Source organism: Carassius gibelio, chromosome A7, assembly GCF_023724105.1.
Source record: "Carassius gibelio isolate Cgi1373 ecotype wild population from Czech Republic chromosome A7, carGib1.2-hapl.c, whole genome shotgun sequence".
NCBI classification, from domain to species: Eukaryota; Metazoa; Chordata; class Actinopteri; order Cypriniformes; family Cyprinidae; genus Carassius; species Carassius gibelio.
In genome coordinates this window covers 2,435,500-2,457,953 of record NC_068377.1, presented here as the reverse complement: position 1 = coordinate 2,457,953, position 22,454 = coordinate 2,435,500, and the positions used below count along the sequence as shown (strand labels likewise).

The 22,454-nt window shown below is 37.0% G+C and overlaps 1 protein-coding gene across 1 annotated transcript in view; it reads left to right on the top strand.

The window, feature by feature from the left end:
* Positions 1-22,454, top strand: part of LOC128016415 (phospholipid-transporting ATPase ABCA1) — a 107,471-nt gene that overhangs the window by 19,037 nt on the left and 65,980 nt on the right. The window contains exons 6-12 of the mRNA XM_052600889.1: positions 117-244; positions 1,329-1,523; positions 2,940-3,026; positions 4,248-4,449; positions 10,202-10,341; positions 11,319-11,435; positions 18,091-18,288. Of these exons, the coding sequence (XP_052456849.1) occupies positions 117-244; positions 1,329-1,523; positions 2,940-3,026; positions 4,248-4,449; positions 10,202-10,341; positions 11,319-11,435; positions 18,091-18,288 (1,067 nt within the window). The remainder of the gene's footprint in view (positions 1-116; positions 245-1,328; positions 1,524-2,939; positions 3,027-4,247; positions 4,450-10,201; positions 10,342-11,318; positions 11,436-18,090; positions 18,289-22,454) is intronic.

The following is a 22,454-nucleotide window of genomic DNA, read 5'->3' as shown; positions in this document are numbered from 1 at the left end:
ATTATATTATATCAAATATATAATTTAATATATTTCTGTATTATATTTATTTATTGATGTATGTTGAGCTGCATGAGCTGAGAGCAGTGTGTTCAGATTCTCTCTTTCTGTCTCAGGTCAGTCGATTCCTCTTCACAGTTTGCTGAGAACCAACGAGACGTTCTCTGATTATCTGACCAAAAGCCTCTCGGTGCCAAACACAACCGTCACGAGGCTGATGAGGACGAAAGTTCGCCTCGGACAGGTGCGTCATCCACAGACTGATGTGTTTAGTGAGGACTGGAGCAGGTCCAGCATCAGAGGCCGAGTTTGACCTGTTTTACGAGTTTCAGCTCTGCATTAATAAAGCCAGGCTCAGATGGCAAGCAGAAAACACAGAAGCCACGAGCATCTGTTACAAGATTCAACATTAATCATCAGGTTTCAACTGTGGGATCTATTTTTTGGTCATTTATTATAAAATGATTAAAAATAATAATAAAAAAAATAGTAACAATAATAATAAGTAAATCAAAAATCCTAAATTCTAAAATCTAGTTTTTGGTCATTTATTAAAAGTAAAAACTAAATTCTAATAAAAAAGTAAATCAAAAATCCTAAATTCTGTTTTATATATATATATATATATATATATATATATATATATATATATATATATATATATATATATATATATATATATATATATATATTTTATTGTTTTAATTTCCAGTTAAATTTTCCTTAATTTTGCTTTAATGATTTAATTCAGTTTTACTATTCAAAATGCATGACTAATCTGAAAATAAGTAACTTAATTACCAATATTAACTCCATCTGTATGAATGGAATTTAATTGAAATACTTTGGATCTACAACTAATGGTTGCTCAGAAACTAATTTGCGAAACTATATATTTATGTAAAACAAAACAACATAAATATCACAGATATTATTTAATGCAAATGTATTATCAAAAATAGTGTTTATCAAATAAAAAACATAAAATATTATGAGTGAAGTTTCCCTGCTGCTCAGTGGTAGAGCCTTGCAGCGCAAGGTTGTGGGTTCGATTCCCAGGGAACACGTGTTTGGTAAAAAAATGTTAGCCTAAATGCACGGTAAGTCACTTTGGATAAAAGTGCCTGCTAAATGCATACATTTAAATTAATGAAAATTATCTTTTAAATTGCAATATAAAAGTTGCATTTTTTTTAAATATTTATTATAATTTGAAATCCATCCTAATGTAATAAGTACCAGATACTTTATAGAAATACTTGGATGTAATGTGTGTGTGTGTGTAAGAAGCATCTGAATATGGTGGTGTTGATTATTATGTGCTGCAGCTGCCTTCACTGTCAGCTGATGGAGATCTGCGCTCGCTTCTCTGCGGCCCTTCGGTCAGTCACATCCTGGACTTTAACTCAACCAATCAGAAAGAGGAGTTTCAGAACATCACATGCTCCCTGACAGCCAATCAGCTGCTTCAAGCCAGACGCGTCTTCCTGCAGAATCTGGACAACATGAAACTCCTGAATGCAGTGAGTGACGCTCATTATTTCTATGAGTGCGACTTTTTTATGTTTTATAATTACAATTACAAAATACATACATTTTTAATTTGTAATTGAATTAATTAATAAATAAATCAATAAAAATGAACAATTAATTGACATTATAGCCTGAAGGAACAGATTAAAGTATTTAATTTTTTTAAAAATTATAATTATTTTTATTTATAACCCCTTTGTCATGCTCACATATTAGTTTTTTGGCTCATTGGCAATTGTTTTTCTCCTTATTTTAAAAACACATTAAATATAAACATTACAATTTATCAATATAAAATAAATAAATTAATAAAATAAATCTAAGCAAAATTTAGTGTTAATGTATATAAAAAATTAAAACTTGTAATAATCAAATAAAGGCATACAATATTCACCTTTAACAAAATCTTTAATGCAATTTTATATAAAATGCATATTTATTGTGAAGTGATCTAAAATTTTGTCAAAATGCAGTTAAACAAAAATTTAAGATATAACTGGATTATTTTTATATTTTTAATTGTATTGTTTTTATTATTAAGCACATTCCTCTATACAATTGCATTATATTTTTCAATCTATTCACGTTAAACTGTACTTCTATCATAATTTAAAATTCACCATAATTTAATAATACACTCAGAGCTGATCATTGAGGTTTTAGAAAGTATGTTGTAAATCAACTCAAATAATTATAATGTAAATATCATTTAGACGTTTAGCTTTAAGGCAGCTAAGCTTTTTACAACAAAAGTGAACTATTCAGTAATATTAATAAATCAATTCAATTCAATTCTAAAGTAATCGAGTAATCGTGCTCTAATGAATCAACAGGGTTAATAATCTCAAGATTGTGATCTCTCTCTAATATTTTACGCTTGACACAAAAACACGTGTCTCATACTAAGAGATGTCAGATTTGCAGTAGTTTGTGAGTTATGAAGGAAATATGAAATGCTCATGTTTACCGGGGCCCTCAGCCTTTTCCTACACCTTCAACTGTCCGTTTAAGACATTTATCAGCCGCTCTCGTCCTGAAGCAGAAGCATGCTCTCTCTCTCTCTCTCTATCTCTCTCTCTCTCTCTCTCTCTCACACACACACACACACACACTCGCTGTCCCTCTGAAGTAATCAGTGCTGAGTGTGTGAAGGTCACAGAGATAGTGGCGGCTGAGAGGTCAGTGAATGGGGCTTTATTAAGCTTGTTTTAACTGCCTGACATCTTTCTCCTCTGAGAATAAACTCTGGAAATCTAATGATCTTTACAGATTTAACCGCACTTAGCTTCACTTCAGTAATACAGTCTTAATCTTGGGCTCCGTGAGGCAGAGCCCATGTAAGACACAGTTAAGCTCAGAAGAAATCAGTAATACTGAAATGAGTTTTTTTTTTTCTCCTGATTCAGCTTCCGTCAGCTCTGGCTCTGGACCGGCTGCAGGTGGGCGCTCTGATGGGTCAAACCAGCGCCCACATCGCTCCGCTCATGACCGGGGTGAGTCCTCTGTCTCTCATGCAAAATGCAAAATGAATACATTATATGAATCAGATTGCAATGGAAACGAACAACTTTTCGCATCTGAAATCAGACTGGATTCATTCACATTCATGCAAATTAGTGCATCGAGTAAGAATTACATACACTGTATACACTGTACAACATCACACATACACTGTAACAATTTTTTTTTTTTTTTCAAATAAAATTGTAGCATGTTTTAGGAGAAAATACTATTTCAGTCTTTCTTCCAAAATTCATTTGTTTCTACAATTTTTTTTTAGTTTTTACTGAGCTCTGAAACTCTGTGAATATGAGGACCAAAATGAAATGCATGTTGTAATCAATTTCAAGTGTTTCATACTGTGTCCTTGTTTTAGACTCAGTTCTGTCATTTTAAAGCTTCATGGGATGAGTGTTCATTTCCTCACAAAAGAACTGAGGTAGTCGGGCCCCAACTCTCCATTTGAGAAAGAAATAATGAAGCTTCTGAGCACGCAAACTAGTTTTTATATGCGGTAAACTTTGTTACAGTATAAAACTTGAAATAAATTCCTTTTAAGCTAATAGTTATATAGTGTACTGTTGTACAGTTCATCCGAAAGCTGGCTGGTTTGGTTCAAGGTTTAAATCTGAATGTGGAGAAAATGAATGGGAAAACACTTCAGGAAGCAAGGGCACTTAAAAAGTGGTCTGGTGCTGTTGTGCTCGATTCGCCGCGCTTCTCTGCAGTCCATTACGCTCTTTGCATGCAAGTGGCCATATAAATAAAACCTGCTGGAGAAATACAGCGTCTCCTTGGTGTTAACACAACAGCTGTCACTTCCGATCTGAACAAACAGGCTTTATGTCTGTTATGCTCATTAAGTGAGACTGAAACACAGTTATGAAGGTGCTGTCCTGATCACGCACCAAAAACCATTTCACCTTTCCAAGGTTTGGCATTAGCAGCTTTAACCGGCGGGACAACAGATGCAAAGCGCAGATGCACTTATATTACACTGACACGCGTGGCATTAATTAATAACATTACACTGATATTCAGCTGTGGGATGGACAAATGTTTGCAGAAGTGCTGTGTTTTCATAAGATGCTTTATTTCATCTTTCTGTCAAGCAATGGGTCGAGGGCAGCATAAAGTCAAATTGTACATTATAAAATGAACTAATAATATTTCACATTCTCTCTCTTTCTCTCTCTCTCTCTCTCTCCACACAGATGTCTAACTTTAAGTCTTCAGTGCTGCTGAGTGCAGTAGAAACGTTGGACTTCAGGTCAGATCCGTTCGGGAGCCTCTCTCAGCTGATGTGTGGAGCAGAATCTAACTCGACGAGCAGAGCTGCTGTGAGAACAGTGTCAAATCAACAAAACACAAGCACCGCAACAACCAACAACAACCCCACAACCAGCACCAACACCAGTAAGAGCTGATTCCTCAGTCCGACTCATTCATTGTGTGACATAACTTATGATATTATTAGTTAATCCCTTTTGAAAAAAATAAGTTTTCTTATTGTCCTGAATGTCGACTTGTAGAGTACTTCAAATCATACGTATATTTGTTTAACAAACTGTACTTGCATATAATAAATTGAATTAAAGGTAACTTAAGTGTGCTTAGAGAGAGATGCTTTCATAACACATTTAAAAGTAGCCTTTGTAATAATGTCAAATCAAAATTAAAGTATATCTTAAACCTTTTGTTGTATTTTAAAGTAAACTTATTTTGATGTGGTGACTATCTGTTATGACTGGGACACAGGAGACGAGAGATCCAAGAGCAGCGTGAGTTTATTAGGTAATCCAAAATCACAATCAAACAAGCAGGGAGTCATAACCAAAAATCAATCCAAAATAAACAAGCAAACGAACGAACAGGAACAGGAACTCGAAATACAAGGAACGCGAGGAAACCAGGTGACGGAAAATAAGGACTCCATGACACAGACAGAAAACAGACCGGTTTAAATAGGCAGGATAATGACTATGAAAGTGAAGACACTTGACTGCAATTTACAGGTGTGCAATTACCATGATGAAGGGACAAGGCTTTGTGGGAAATGTAGTGCCTGCGGTGAGGTGACTCTGGGGAAGTGAGACCACTAATGGACACCCAGGGAAACAAAGACCAGACACTGTGACATCACCCCCTTCTCTACGGAGCAGCTATCAGATGCTTCACCCGAACACCAGAACAAACCAAGGAACACAGAGAATAGGCGGGAGGTGGATCGGCAAAGGACAAGGGGGAGGGACGGAGGGCCAGGCAACAGAGGGAAACAGAGACAGGAAGTGCAAAAAAACAAGGAGACCAGGAGGGAGGTGGACCGGCAAAGGACAAGGGGGAGGGACGGAGGGCCAGGCAACAGAGGGAAACAGAGACAGGAAGTGCAAAAAAACAAGGAGACCAGGAGGGAGGTGGACCGGCAAAGGACAAGGGGGAGGGACGGAGGGCCAGGCAACAGAGGGAAACAGAGACAGGAAGTGCAAAAAAACAAGGAGACCAGGAGGGAGGTGGACCGGCGGAGGACCAGGGGGAGGGACGGAGGGCCAGGTCCACAAAAGGAAACAAAGAGAAACCAAAAAAAAAGAACAAGAAACAAAACACAAGACCAGGAGGGAACAGAAAGTTCGGGGCCCAGGGCCGAGCCGTCAGGGCAAGTATCCCGGGTGGATCAGGGGGAGCTGGAGCGAGACCAAAGCCCACCAGGGCAGCGCAGAAGACCACCACATCCGTGCTGTTGAGACCGGAGCCCACCAGGGCAGTGCAGAAGACCACCACAGCCATGCTGTTGAGACTGAAGCCCACCCGGGCGGCACAGAAGACCACCACAGTGGGATCGATGACACAGGAGAGCAAGTCTGGTTAGGCAAGTCTGAAACAGAGAACATGAACAGGTTAAGTGTGGCCTCCGTGGCCACGACAGGATAAGTCGAGCGTTCAGAGAGTTCGGCTAAGACGTGACTAGGCTCTGGAAGTTCCACAGAGATATGGAGAGGCTCTGGTAGTTCAGCAGAGATGTGGAGAGGCTCTGGTAGTTCAGCAGAGAAATGGAGAGGCTCTGGTAATTCAGCAGAGATGTGGAGAGGCTCTGGTGGTTCAGCAGAGACGTGGAGAAGCTCTGGTAGATCCGTGGTGTCTTGACTGGATTCAGGAAGATCAATGGTGACTTGACTCTGCTCATGAAGATCATTCGTGACTTGATTTTGCTCATGAAGATCATTGGTAACTTGATTTTGCTCATGAAGAACACTGGTGACTTGACTCCTGAGGTCTAACTGTGGTAGTGCTTATGAGTGTTAATGGTGTCTTGACCCAACTCTGGAGTGTTAACGGTGACCTGACCCTACTCTGGAGGGTCAATGGGAACCTGACCCGACTCTGGAGGGCCAACGGGATCCTGACCCGATTCTGGAGGGTCAACGGGAACCTGACCCGACTCTGGAAGACCAACAGGAACCTGAACCGACTCTGAAGGGCCAACAGGATCCTGACCCGATTCTGGATGGTCAACGGGAACCTGACCCGACTATGGAGGGCCAACGGGAACCTGACTCGACTCTGGAGGGCCAACGGGAACCTGACTCAACTCTGGAGGGCCAATGGAAACCTTGACTCGTCAACGGGAACCTGACTCGACTCTGGAGGGTCAATGGGAACCTGACTCAACTCTGGAGGGTCCACGGGAACCTGACTTGACTCTGGAGGGTCACCTGTTGCTGTCATCTTATGCAGCGGTGCTGGACCGGCGGCCATCTTGTTCAGTGGCACTGGGCTGTGACCACCTTGTGCCATGGCGCTGGGCTGGCGGCCATCTTGCGCAGTGGTGCTGGGTCGGCAGAAATTTTGCGCAGTTTTACCCAGTTTTACCCGTTTTACCTTTATTTTACAGTACGTGTACTTGTACATATAGTGTACTTACAGTGTATTTATCTAAGAAAGTTCTGGTAATACAAGGTAACACAAGGTTAGGCTTTGGGGCAGGTTCAGGGTTATTACCTAGTTATTACATAGTTATTGTAAATACCATAATAAGTACATAGAATGTACACTAGGAACAGGACTGTAAAAGTAAAGTGCTAAGTTAATATATTTTAAATATACTAAATTCCAACTTTATCATTTTAAATGTGTAAATGAGAATGTAATTAAATACATAACATCAAAGTTTTAATAGAAATGGCTTAAGTAAATTGCTTAAGTAATTTTGGAACTATGTTCTTAAGTCCTACATCAAAATAAGTTTACTTCATAAAAGCATGACAAAAGATATTATTGATTATACATGAAATTGTAATGTAAAGTTAAATTTTTGTTTACACTTTATTTTAAGGTGTTCTTGTTACAGTGTAATTATCCATTTAAGAACTGAGTAATAATAATTAACTACATGTACTTACTGTATGGTTAGGGTTTGGCTTAGGGTTACATGTATGCAATCATGCATACTTAATTGTACTGTAATTATAATAGTAAGTTCATGTTACTGTAAAAATATGTAAAATATGTACAAACGCAACTGTTGGGTTACATTTTTTCATTAAATGTTTTAACCCAAAATTTATGTTAGTCCATATTTTAGGCCAAAGTTGGGATGAAACAATCTAGCATTTTTTAGAGTGTACACTTAAAGCTAGAGTAAGCGATTTCAGAGAGGCTAGCATTAGCAAGCTAGCTTTGAAAGCATAAGATCTCACCCTCCCTGCAAATCACTCTCCAAAGCCACAGCTTCTCTGAAACACATGACCGCGTATAGGCAGAGCAGAGGCTAACCAGCGTTAGTGAAGTGAATAATGCAACTCTGCCAGATTAACTCATATCTCATTTACCAGTGCTTGATGATGTGCAGAGGTATGCAAATACATACATTGACAGGCAGGTAGGACACCCTATCATAGCCCTCGGGCCGAGGAATACGATTGGACAAGCATTGTATTAGCCTACGCCTTCCACAGACAATATAAATACATTTAGACTGAATTTGGTGATTGCTGAAGAGACTTTCAACCAGCGTAAAAAATATATATATATAAAAATTCAATTAATCTACCCTGCAATTAAGTATATATATATTTTTAAAGCACATTATTTTTGTAACAAATGCTCTTTTTAAAAGTACTTTCTCACGAAGGATAGCATCCATTTAAATGTTTATAATTTAAGTCATAACTCAGCTGTTAAACATTCCCAGTGGATCATTTGGGTTTATCTGGAGAACCTAGTTAACTGACTAGTGACTAGTTCTCTCACCAGAAGGCGCTTGATGTTGTTTGTTTGTTTACAGCGTCTCGTGTGTTTGAACAGAACGCTGAATATCAGGAGGACCGAGTTAATTAGCAGCTCTGCTGGGCCTTTCTGTTAATTACCTTCTCTTTGAAACTGCAGTAAATAGGATTGGCTGTTTCTCCCCGAGCGCTTTCGGTTGTTCTGACAGCGTGAATCACACAAACCATGCAGCATTGTGCTCGGATCTGTTTTGGTGGCTTCCTGGCCCTGTTGGCATGCTGATGAGATCTGAATCGGCCGAGCCGGGACTGTACGCTCACACTGGGATGTGTCAGTCAATGAGGCCACATTGACGTCTCTCTGGTGGTAGAGCAGACAGATGCGTTATGAAATACAGAATGCATGTTTGTGCGTCTGCTGTACATAATGGGGAGTTTAGCTGCGCTGGGAGATTTGACTGCGCTGTTGATCTTCCAGTAATTCAGCAGAGCGCTCCTCTGGTGTGTCGTTTGATGCTCCTACACTAATAAAACAGGAGCAGTGAGTGCCACGGAAGTCATAAATCAGAAACCAGAGCGATTGTGTCTGTGTAATGCTCAAATGTACTTCTTTTTGTTGAGCAGTGATTGTGTTTTTCGTTCAGACACAAACTGTATGTGCAGATGTGCATTGGGACTGTCACATTTGTCATCTGCCACCAGTAACTTTCAAATGACACGTGTGGCATAAAGATATGAAAAGGGTCGCTTGTATTCCTCTACTGTGGCATCAGATTGCTGATGCCAACTTTTGCATTTTTCTAATTCATAATAATGCACATTTCAAGCTATGATTTAGTGATGCTTATTTGCAGATTTGTTTTGTAAAAAAAAAATATTACTGCTATTGTAGTAATACATTTACATACAAAATATAAAGAAATGAAATATTTACAAAATATAATACTACTACTACTACTAATAATAATAATATGTTTTACAATGCAACTGTAAAAAAGTTGTTTTACTCTAAAACACGAAACACATATTTTAAGTATTTAATATGTTAAATATCTTAATAAAATTGCAGCTCTTGCTAAGCCTTGTCTTTATTATTATTATAATTTTTTTTTCTAAACATGCATAATAAAGAGGAGAGGTGAAGGCAGTGATTTTTCTTCCTGGGATGCATTTAATTTATTCTGCATTTATTTCAAGAGGTTCAGGCCCGCTCAGATCAAGGCTTTTCTGTGAGCGAGTTCAGCAGGGAAGTGAAGTGACAAAAGAAATGCATTTCAGAAAAAAAGAGTGCAGAATTCAATAAATAAAATACAAAAGCATCAAATGGATGCTTTATTCACATTGCCCTGGGGTGCTGCTTAAAAAGCCACTTAGAGACACTTCAATTTTACCCTGAAGTTTCTCAGGATTCAAAATAAAATAAAAATAATAATAATAAAAAAAAATATATGTTTTTATATTCATTTAAGAATCAGTGTAATGCGTACTTGCAGATAATGCTCCTAAATCAAAAGTCATGAGAAAAAAACATATAGTTTTTGTTGTTTTACTAAACAAATTTAAATGACAGTTGTTGTAGTATTGATTGATTTAAAATAAATAAATAAATAATAATAACCCTGATTGAATAGAAATATAATGACACAAATATAATTTACTTTAATCTTTTACTCACCTTCATATTGTTCCAAATTTCACAAAACACAGAATGCAAATGAAAATATTTTGAAAACATTCTCTCATAATTTTTTCTCACAAAATTGTGATCATTTTGATGATGAACATATTTTTAAATGTGAATGTACTGTAGTTTACATAATTAATTTAGGATTAAAAAGTGATATAGTTAAGTCATTATGATCATATTTTTCTATAGTTCTGATTATTATAAACCCTGATCAGTGACTCCCACCTGAAGCTGCTCTGGCACTCGTCTGTCTCTGCAGGTGACTTCTGTAAGAACCTGACGGACACGCTGGAGAGCACCTCCAGTCTGCGTCTGATCTGGAGGACCTTCCGGCCGTTCCTGCAGGGAAAGATCCTCTACGCTCCTGACACTAATGTCACGCGCAGCATCATCACAGAGGTAACGTGCACTCGAGAAGATCACTGTTACGATGGATGTAGCACTTTTCTTAAGAATTGCATTTAGGGACACTTCTACAAACTCCTTATGGAATTTCTTAACTTCTAGGAGGTTTGTACAAACGTTACTAAATGGAATTCTTGAGAAATTCTTAAGTTCTCATAAATTTTCTTTTTTCTATGTACTACTATCTACAATTCAACAAATACTTAATAATTCATTCTGAATTTCTCAAGATTTGCATTTCAGAACATTGGTATAAACTTCATTTATGAATCTTACATAATTTCTTAACTTCTAAGTTTGTACAAATATTCCTTAATGCAATTATTGAGAAATTCTTCAAATCTCAAATATTTTCATTGATAACAATATTTATTTTATTTATTCATTAATGTATTTATTATTTTGTGTCTGTATTTATTTATGATATATATATATATATATATATATATATATATATATATATATATATATATATATATATATATATATATATATATATATATATTTCATTTACATTTTGTTTATTTAGCAGAAGTAAAAGGACAAGCTTGGTCTGGATTCAAGAAAAAAAGGAAGACATTATTTTATATATACTTAATTTGTCAAAAATTTAATTTAAGAACTTGTAAATATTTCAGAACTGATATTTTACAAAAAATTCTTAACTCCTCAAGAAGTTATTGTATGAGTTAAGTATATTAAGTACGACAGAAGGACGTTACAGAGATGTTTAATTCTTGAGAAACTCTTACGAAGGTTTTGTTGATTGATCTGATTGTAAGGTGATTCTTGCCAAAGGCTCACAATTCAGCTCAATGAGAAACTCCTCTAAAGCTGAATTATCCAGTGTTTCTATTATATTATTATATATATTATTAGTACAGTCATCATCAGGTACTCCAGTGAGATGAGCTGCATGCACTGAACAGTCGTCCGCGTGAGTTTAGTTTAATGCATGTTTCTGTCATCAGGCCAACCGCACATTTGATGCGCTGGCTAAAGTGGGAGACCTGGCAGACGCCTGGCTGGAGAATGAAGACGTACTCTGGGATTTCTTCAACAACGGCACACAGATCAACACTCTGAGGGTGAGAGCTGCTCGTTTTTATTCTCAGGATGAACTATAAAGATGCAGAACAAGGGTTAACGGGGTCGACCAATCATGCTACTCTCCCGTGTCATCTGTGTGAGAAACATGACTCAACATTACACTTTTTTCTCAGATGAATACATTTATGAGACGGTAGGCAGCTGCACATGAATATGCTGCATATGAATCTCCCAATAAAGCCAGGACTAAACAGCACCAGATTATGTCCATCAGGAATAGATCGAATTGTAAAAAGTTGCAGATTGGAAGTAAAGTTTGCAAAAAGGGGATGCTAATATATTTGGTTAAAGATTACAAGGGTCAAAAAAAAAATGCATTGATAAATCATTTATTATAAATAGGCAAGGCAAGATTATTTATATTGCACATTTCATAAACAATGTTAATTCAAAGTGCTTTGCAATTAAAATGGATTTAAAATAATCATAAAATAATCAAAACAGATGCAAAATACATAAAAATAACAATAAAAGTTACAAATGAATGAGTGAATTCGGTCAAGGACCAGCAGACCTTACGCTACAGTCACTTGTGTTCAGACTGAAAATACTCTCCGGTGACCTCGCCGTATATTGTGGCCATCTAATTGAGTGTTGACCCTGTTGAGCTTCATTTTCTGTGGTGTTACTGATGACAGAAGCGTTGTACTGTACTGGGTGTAGTTATCTGAGCGAGGCCGTGGGTCCGGGACCCAGGAGAACACGTCTCTTCCCAGGATCATGCTCTGCACTGCATCTCAACTGCATGAGCTTCATCTGGAGCCTCCGACCCGAGTGCTCTTCATTATTCAGGAGGTCTTTTCTGACACCGACTTTATCCACATACGGTTCTGCCACCTTTAACACATATGAATCCTCTGTAGGGACATTTCTCTATTTTATGCATGGTGGGTCATGTGAGTTATGTAAATTTGAGAAAAAAAAAATCAGCATTTTTGAATGCATGTATTTATTACGTGCATAGCTTCTTCATATAATCACCATCTTTGCAAGTGTTGTTTAGGTTGCTTATAACATGCTAACCATCTTCCCAAACTTGTAATCAGAATAATTTATAAATCTGTTGTCAACAAAAGAGAAGTTAAACTCTAATATATGGTTTTACTTTTGTAAGCAAAAATTATTAAAACATTTTTAAAGTTAGGGTGGTAATTTTGTTCATTCATTCATTTTTTGTGGTAATTAAAGGCATACACAAGAACTAAGAAGACATTTAACAGCAGACTGAGAACTCAACACACACTGGGACACACCTGGGAACAAATTAACTAATTAATGACACACAGCTGGAGCCAAATTAACTAACTACCTAAACAATTGGAACCAATAGAACTGAGGACAGGAAACATGACCAAATAAGGAAAACTGGAACAAACATGTGACAGTAGTACTGTAAAATAGTAATAATTATTATTTAACAAATAAGAAATACATTACTATTGCACTGTAAAATAAACAATTATGTTATAATTATATAATTATAATAATATACATAATTATATAAGTATAATAATAATAATAATAATAATAATAATAATAATCATCATAATAATAATCATCATAATAATACACATATAATAATACAATTATAAAAATGAATGCTTGTTTATTTTATTGTACAATAGTCATGTATTTGTATATTTTTTTATCGTATTTTCTTTAAAATGATACAGATTTAACTTCAATAAGTACATTACTATTAGTAATTAGTATTATTAATAGTAATACTTCTACTACTACTTATACATGTACAAATATTTATTCAATTTAAATTGTAAATGCTATCATTATTATTGTTGTTGGTATTAATGTTATTTTACTATCCAGACATACTGAATGGACGGAGCAGATTTTCCTTGTATTTTTCTGCTTCGCTGAACACGTGCGTTCTCCGTCGTTTTATTTGAACAGTTTCTGGACTGGTGATAAATCTGAATGTGGTCAGCTTGTGACTTCATTGTGAGGAATCTGGTAAAACGCACTTGCTGTATCTAAGCAGCTAAATAAACCAGCGGCAGAGAGTTTAACAATTACATCCTCTGCAGTGGGACGAATGAATTTCCCCCTCTTCACTGCCTTATTCGACACGGATGGGGGCATCTCTACGGGACGTGATTACCGACAGCACCATGGCTTCATCAAGGCTGCCTTTTTACTCCATATGCTTGAGTTCAGCATCTCCTTGTGTACTTCATGTGCTGCATGTACGGAATAGAGTTCAGTCTCTTTTAAGATTATTTTCACGGGATCAGTTTTCAACTTTCCACCGTGCTGAGACACATCTCTTGATTATACCCATCTCTATAACCTCTGGAGGCTTCTTCAAAGCACATTGATGTGTTGTAGCACTCCAGATTAGACTCTGTCCCAAGTCCTTCTCTAGTACTAGTACAAGAACATAAACAATGGAGCAAAAATAAAGCTTCTGTATTGTCATGTGGTTCCATGTAGAGCTGAATGTTTGCTGAAAATTTCCTCAGGCCATCTACGATGGAGATGAGTTTGTTTCTTCGTCAGATTTGGAGAAATGTAGCATTGCATCACTTGCTCACCAATGGATGCTCTTCAGGGAGTCCAAATAGCTGATAAAAAAATATTGTGACATTTTTATTTGGATTCTAATTCTGACATCACCCATTCACTGCTGAGCATTTAACATCCACTGAACCTTTAGAATGCATAAATGGTTCTTTATCATGAAAAACGTTTAAGTTAAAAAAAAAAAAATGTCTTCACACTAAGACAACTTCTCTTGGGACCTTTATTTTTAAGTGTAAGTGAAACAGTGTGTTACGCTGATGCAAATCCAGGCTTCATTCACCCAGAAGGAAAGCATATTTACACTGCCTGAATCTTTCAGGTCTTAATCTTGACTTGGACTCCACCCTCTTCAAGTCTCCGTCTTGGTTCAGGCTCTTGTCCTCCTGAGTGAAGTCTCAGCTGGAGCTCTTCTGGCTTTGGTGTGAATATCTCCTCAATTATCACACATGCATCAGCTCCTGTCTCAAACTGAAAGTGCTGTCTGACCTATTTTCAACCATGCTACCCCCATTTCCTTGTGAACCGCACCCCTCGTCCCGTGATTTCTCTCATTTTCAATGCTCTCGGATGTTTTATTGCAGGGAATCTTTCGGATGTGGGTTGCTGTCTTCTTGCAGATGAACTGCTATTCCCAGGGTGTGCATTGTTCCCCCTCCGTCTCGTGGGAGTTCTGCTGGTGCCTTGCAGGATGAGCTCACTTGGCATTTCACGAGTTTGCAAACGAGCATGCATTGCTTATTTCCTCCGAATGTGTCTCGGCTAATGTCAAGCACTTATTTGAAAGTTGTTTGGCTCTTATTCTGACCTCTAAATGGTAGTGAATGTGAATAATCACCAAGTTCAAAATTAGCATTTTGCAAAGCAAGGAAACATATACCTCTACTTTTCAGACGTGTGGGTAGATTTGAAAAGCATGATAATGCAAAAGAGGACTCAGTTCGGTCTGGTTTTCTGAGCGCGCACAGAAAAGCATCTCTCACGCAGTGCATGAGTACTGAATTCAGCTCTGATGCCGAATTGTCCGTTTTGAAGAGTATTCACATAAACACACCCGGTTATGTCTTAAGTGAATGAAAACAGTTGGGAGAATATCAGATGTGTATCAGTATAATGCACTCATGAATTTGGATTTAAAGTGACAGTAGCCTAATTTAGTTACTGCTGTATGTGTCAGTAACGTTAATCAAGCAACAAAAGAAAGAGAGAGAGAAAATGACACACTGCTCTCGACCGGATGACTTTAGTAACCCTAATAAAGATTAATATATAGTAATAAATATGTAAATGCATGTGGAAATAAAAAAAAATATATATAAATAAATAAAAGAGAAAAATCATAACTGAGGGAAAACATGCATAAATGAAGAAATAAAAGTATAAAGAATTATAATAATTATCATTATTATTTCTTTACTTGTATTTGTATATTTATTTGTATATTTATTTTTACATTTATTTGTATATTTTATTCATAAATAAATTGCATTTATTTCAAATTTTGTCAGGTGTGGCATTCCATATGAAAGAATGAATAATGTGGTAAATTGTTATGATGAAACCTTAACAACAAACCTAAGAGTTTGGAAATTTTAGAGATATCGAACTGCATTACACTGTAACTAAACCCATTCGATTTTAGCCAAATGAACCTACTGTAGATTCAGTTGACAAAAACTAAACCAATTCAGACCACTGAAATATGTCTAAAACTAAATGCCATTTTAGTCAAAAGACTATGACTATGACTTCCAAAATCCCAAATACTCAGTCATGAGGAAACAGCCAGAAATCCCTTCAGCTAATATGAAGCAACACAGGACTTATCTTCCATTCTGTGATCATTATTGTTCTGTATAAGTCTCCTCTACAGAGAATGAAAGAGTTTCTCACTCTCTCTCTCACACACACATACACACACAAACACACACACCTCTCCAATGAAGCTCTTAAACCCTCCATCTCGCTCTCAGGTGTGTGTGTGCGTGAGAGAGAGAGAGTTTATTCCCCCTCCTCTGTGATAGGGTGCATGAAAGGAGAAGGTAATTATGGGTAAGTGCAGGATCATTTTCACCAGCAGCAGGAAAGGGATTAACCAGCGGAACACCTTCAGATGAACCCTCCGTCGCTACATTAACCCCCTTCCACATTACCTCTGTCTCATTTCCAAATGAGCTTATTGAGAAGATGAGCACGGGTGGAGGGATGGATTGGAAAAGAAGTGAACTTTGTTTGGACTTCTTCATTACCCTTTGAGGGACCTTTGAGGCCATGACTCAACAAGTCAAAGGCTGGACCGTCGTTGGACATCTATCGGCCCAGTTTTTGAGTGAAATGCTAACACAAACGCTCTTTGTGGGTGGAGTCACATATGTTGTAGCAACTCAAGTACTACATGTACTGTTGCCTATGTAGGGAACTCCAAATCACTCATGCATTTCAGTTACAGTGATTCCTAGGGGCAAGCCTCTCTCTCTCTGTGCTTTTATGATTTAAAGGATTTGGTTGGCTGTCAGAGCCTATTGTCTCATGAATAAATTACATTTTTATAGTCAGGTGTTTTGGCACAATAATTTATGTTTAATAGCTAAACATATTTTATGTTGGCCCCTATTAGCAGCTGTGCTCTAATGCACTCATTAAATATTCGCTTAATTCAAAAACATTTTAACGTTTTAACAAGCAGAGCTTTGCATTTTATTGGAAAGTATTCTCCCTGTGGTTTTGAATTAGTGATCTAAGAACAGTGTGTCTGTTTGTCGCACATCTGTCTGTATTTCTGTCTGTCCTCCGTCTACTGCGCATCTTTCTGTCTCTCCGTATGTCTTCCTATCATACGTCTCTCTCTCATTTCACTGGAGACGAGCACCAATTTGTTCATTTCCTTCAAGGATTCCTCCAGCGTTCTTGCAGCGATGTGCTAAACAGATCCGGGGAGTTTTACTACAGTTATAATGATCAGTATTAAGACTTTAATAACCGTAATGTCACCGTGTTATCTGCTGCTTCAGCTCAATGATATACTGGACTGAATGCGTTACTATGGGCACGTTCACCACCGACACACACACGCTTTCAGAAGAATACACAAGCGCACTAAAGCAGTGCAGTGATTTACATGTGAATAGAGACTTCCAACAAATGCGTGTGTGTTTGTTCGAATACACGTCATGTTTGTTTGCTGAGCGTTTCGATCTTTGCGTGTTTGCATGTTTTATGTGTGTTTAAGTGTTAGTGGGTTGTATATGATTGTTTATGAGTGTGTCTGTGTGTGTGTGTGTGTGTGTGTGTGCATGGAACATTTGTATATATGCGTGCATTTCTGTCCATGTTAGCATGCTTTAATATGTATGTGGTGTTTGTTTTTGTGTGTGTGGGGGTGTGATATATTCATGTTTATCACTCTGTGTTAGTATTTGCATTTTCATGCATTGAATGCATGTTGTTTGTGTGTTTATATTTGTGTGTGTGTGTTTGTGTGTGTGTGTGTGTGTGTTGTGAACCCCTGAATAGAGTGACATGCTTTTATCCTTGCAGGTTAGGACAAGGAATGATAAAGGACAGGGGTGGAACAGCACTTTATGACACAAACGTGTGACTGTGTCCGTGTGTGAGAAACACAGAGACAAAGAGGATTCTGCAGTGCTGAGCTCGTTTCACGACGGCGCTGAAGAGCAACAGTGCCACCTAGCTTGAAGAGAGAGAGAGAGAGAGAGAGAGAGAGAGAGGGGGGGGGGGGGGGAGGTACACACAGTAACTGCATGGTTCTGATGGGAATATGATATAAGTCTGCAGATATATATATATATATATATATGATTTGTTATTAAATTGACATATTAAACACAGTTAAATGCAGGAAGAACACATTTATTTGATTTATGTGAATTTATGTGATTAATATTATTAACAACAATAAAACACTGCCTGCTGTTCATTTAGACTTCAGTAATTCGTATGAAGAGTCATGCAGTTTCACTGGGATCGGTACGGACTACTGATCTGTTGTTCTGTGTCCACCCTGACTGTAGCTGTTTGATGAATCGCCGCGTGTTTCTTCTGTGTGACCCAAGTGATTGTGTTTTGTGTTTCCAGACTCTTCTGAAGAACCCTGTGCTTGCAGCAGTTCTGGACCAGCAGCTGGAGGACTCCGGTCTGTCCTCGGCGATCATCAGCAGCTTCCTGTTTAACGGTCCCGAGTCTGAGCGTCCGGCCGGGATGAAAGCCTTCGACTGGCGTAACGTCTTCAACGCCACCAGCAGCGCAGCGCAGCAGATCACTCAGATCCTCACGGTGTGTTTTCAGCTTTCCTGATGGGCTGTTCACGTCCAGATCTCAGTTTAATTTGAACCGAGGTAGCAAACATGATGCAGAGTTTGCCATCTGAATTTAAGAAAGAAGAATTCATTGAAGTTTAAAGAAACTGCAAAAAGGTTTCTTAAGTTCATAAAGAGACACACTTTGAAAGTTGGCTTGAGAGAAATGTTTATAAAATGTATTCTTTATAGATTTACTTACTTTTTTCCTAAATTCAAAGATCACACAGGCCTTTCAATTTCCCAGAATTTCCCAGATAATGCACATTATTTGCTTTTAAATTCCTGAAAATTCAAAAAATTCCCAAAAGTGAATTTATAATGACTTTGAAAGATGACATTTTATTTTATTTTATAAATATGTAAAATTACAAAAATTCAAATGATTATCTTTATATTTAATTAATAAGCTTTATTAAAATATTTATATTTATGGGTTTTTTTTCTCGAGTTTTAGTAATTCCATCATTATATTATTATAAAGTTGAACTTGTTATTTCAGTAACAAGTTTAATTTATGAAAAGTTTAATTTATGATATTTCAGTTTTAGTTTTAAAATTGAACTATTAGGTTAAACTTACAAAAAATTATATTTAATTTAGTTTTGTATCTAATATTAATACTTATTTCTTTAGTTTTTAGTTTGCTAATATTTACATCTCTGACAAGTTGACAAAATGAAATTCCTAGAAGTGTAATTTTTAAATATCGGCTTGCGAAAGATGGACTGAATGATTGATTTATAGTTTGAACATTACGTGCGTTACATTTCCCAGAATTCTATTACCTTTATTCAAAGTCCAGTTGAAATTGAAATTCAACACCCTGTGAATCATGTTGCCAAATGTAACTGAAAATCGACCTCATGATCTGAAAAGCAGCCAGTTGTTAAATTCTGACTTTTGCCCAGCGCTGGTGTGTTCATCTGATCTCATCTCGTCTTTGATGTTCTCCCAGCGGTTATTTGGGTTTTCATTCAGTATCGCTGCTTTTCTATCTCGTCTGACCTCTTTCACTGTATTGTCCTCTTTTATTCTTGTTTTGTCTGAATGTAAGCATGTTTGGGACGGCGTAGCCTAGGTGAGAATAATCGGGTTTGGCAACCAAAAGGTAAAAGTTTTTTTTAATCATGAGCACTTTCACTTGATTAAAGAAAAAAGTCAAAATAAAAGTCCCAATTCAACACATCGGCCAAACAGAAAAAACGTATCAGGCGATGTGATATCTGAAAAATGGCAAACATTGGCCGGTATATCGGTCAACCGATATAGTTTTAAGACGTTGAAATTCTGCAACATTTTTGTTGGTAGCTCGAGATTGTAGAGCAATGCATTAAAATGTTAAATTATACTACTGACTCAATGCAAACTATGTGACTTTTCTTCTTGGGGGGGGGGGGGGGGGGGGGTGAAATGCTCAATGTCCTGTTAATCTTGAGTACCTATAGAGTAGTACTGCATTCTTCATAACTCCAAAAAGTCTTTAGTTTTATTATATTCATAAGAGAACGATAGTCTGTACCGATTTTTCCCGGAAAAACACGACCGGCTGGAAGCGTGACGTGTGGGCGGAGCTAAAGAATCACGAGCGCCAGTAGGCTTTTGTGTTGAGAGCGTTTGGAAACTGTGACATTACTGTGAGGAAAAAAACATCATCCAAAACAAACCATGGCTAACAGTCAGATTCAGCCTTTTATTTATGATCCAGAATCAGATCCAGAGGCTGAAATTTAACAAGAGCATTATCAGCAACGACATCTCTATGTGGTATGTACTGAAACTGTATATATTTGCTTGACTAAGTTCCACTTTATGTTAGGGGTTCTCCGATCGTTATGCGCATCTCGTCAGTAAAGCTGGTTTTCTAATCAGCGGTTAATTCCATCAGGTGCGTTATTTCACATAGAGCAGCTGTTACTACACAGAGCCGTTGTTAATAGAGAAGATGCACAAATCCACTTAATTTTCAGAGTTTTTTGACGCATCTTCTCAGTTAACAACGGAGCACCCCTACTTTATGTCGTTTTTTTTTTTTTTTTTTTTTTTAAGCTGTACATGTGGAAAGTGCAGTTTTATGCCAACATCGCATGTTGTTTACTTGATGTGCTTATGCGCCGATAGCTAAGTTAACAACACAGAGATATTTGAAGCAGTTTTACTCACCGCCTGTGGTTCCAACACACGATCGTGACCCTTTTTCGTTGGTACTGCATTATGTCCTTGTTTGTAAAACAAGCATCTTCGAAATGCAGGGAACAAACACAAACACTTGCACAACTCCGTCGATGCTCTGTAAAAATAAACTCCATCCACTGGTCCCTTAATGCTGTTTCTCTTTTTGTAATCTGTGCAGGGTTGTCTTGCCCTGGCAACCAAAAACACACTTCTTTTGTGACTTTTCTCGACGCTCTCGCTCTGATCAGTGAAGTCTGTTGTGCTCTCAGTGCTCTGCTATACGGGAGCGCGCGCTCTTCCGGCAGAAGTGCCTCAGGACCCATATAAGGTAATTCTGCTCCATCTAACGTCACACAGAGCCATACTCGAAAAAAACTTTCCGAAACTTGTGGCAAACCGGAAGGAGTATTTTGGAACAGAAATACTCCTTCAAACATACAACTTACTTTTTGAAATTTTGTCCATGTTTAGCATGGGAATCCAACTCTTTAACAGTGTAAAAAACTCAGTATGCATGAAATAGCATTCCCCCCCCCCCACCCCCCCCCTTAATTGAAACTTTTACAATTCTTTTAAATATTACGGTGACCAAAATGTTGACAAGGACCCACATTTAAGAAATATATCAATATTATAAAATCAGCCGTAAAATCTATTAACAATATAATAACCTGTGTGAATATATTTTATTAATCTTATTATTAAAAAGCAAACAAACAAACAAAAACCTATGTACTGTATATCATGCCAAACATGTTGTATTGGATTTGAAATCTTTCTCATTCTCTTAGGAAATAATTTTAAACTGTTGAGACCCTTGAAAAGGTTAAGATAATCCAAACTGAGAGTTTTTAGGAAAATGGTTCAATATGTTTATGAATATAAATATGAAATATAACGTGTAAATATAATGGGTAAAATCTTTTATTGATTTTCTAATGTAATTACCTTAGTAATTTATTTAAGTAAAATGTAAATATGAATGTAAAACCAAAAATAGAGTTATTAAACAAACAAACATTCAAATTTGTTTTATTAACTCAAGTTTAAGCAACCATAGCAGAAAAAAGATCTAACGTATAACCGGTAAACCTGACAAATGGACATAAAATTACTACAACTTGTGTTGTTTTCGTTAACTAAAATAAACTTTTAAGAAACTGTTTTTGATAATTAAAGTAACTGACTAACTAAAAAGTTGAAGTATTTAAAACTAATAAAAATCAATTATATCAACGTATTGTGAACAAACATGACTTATCAGATGATTAATAATATCTAATATCCAGTGTTGGGTATAGTTACTTTGGAAAGTAGTTAGTTAGGTTACAACGTTACCATCAATTAAAAGTAATCAGTTATGATACAGCGTTACCTATTCATAAAAGTAACGCGTTAGAGTACTCATGCGTTACCAAAAATTAAAAGCCGTTTGCAGCGGCTCACACATGACAGACACAGCCCCTGGCCCCTTTAAATGCACCTAGAAGTCGTGACTCCCGACAATGAATAACGTCAGTCATCCGACTAAATTAACACAGCAGGATAACAATAACAGGAAAGACAGTCAGCATTAGGCTATTCCACATGGCGTTTTATTTATTTATTATCACAGAACATATTATTAATCAAAATTCGCACCTAACGTTACCCAGCCCGGGTAGCCTAGGCTACTGTATATTATGAGCACCACAAGATAACTCCTGATTTTTCTTTAACTTTAAATAATGCAGTTATCAAAGTACAAGTATGCTTACTTGTAAACACAACCTTAAACAGGCTTGCAGATTTAAATCCATTTAGAAATGATGAACAATCAGCCAGCCAACGATCTAACAGAAATTAACAGCTGCCTGTCAGACAAAAATGATAACAAACCGAATTAAATCCTTCACTGCCACACAGGCAAATGACAAATCGCTTAATAGCCGAACTAATTATTATTAAAGTGTCACTCACAGTCACAAG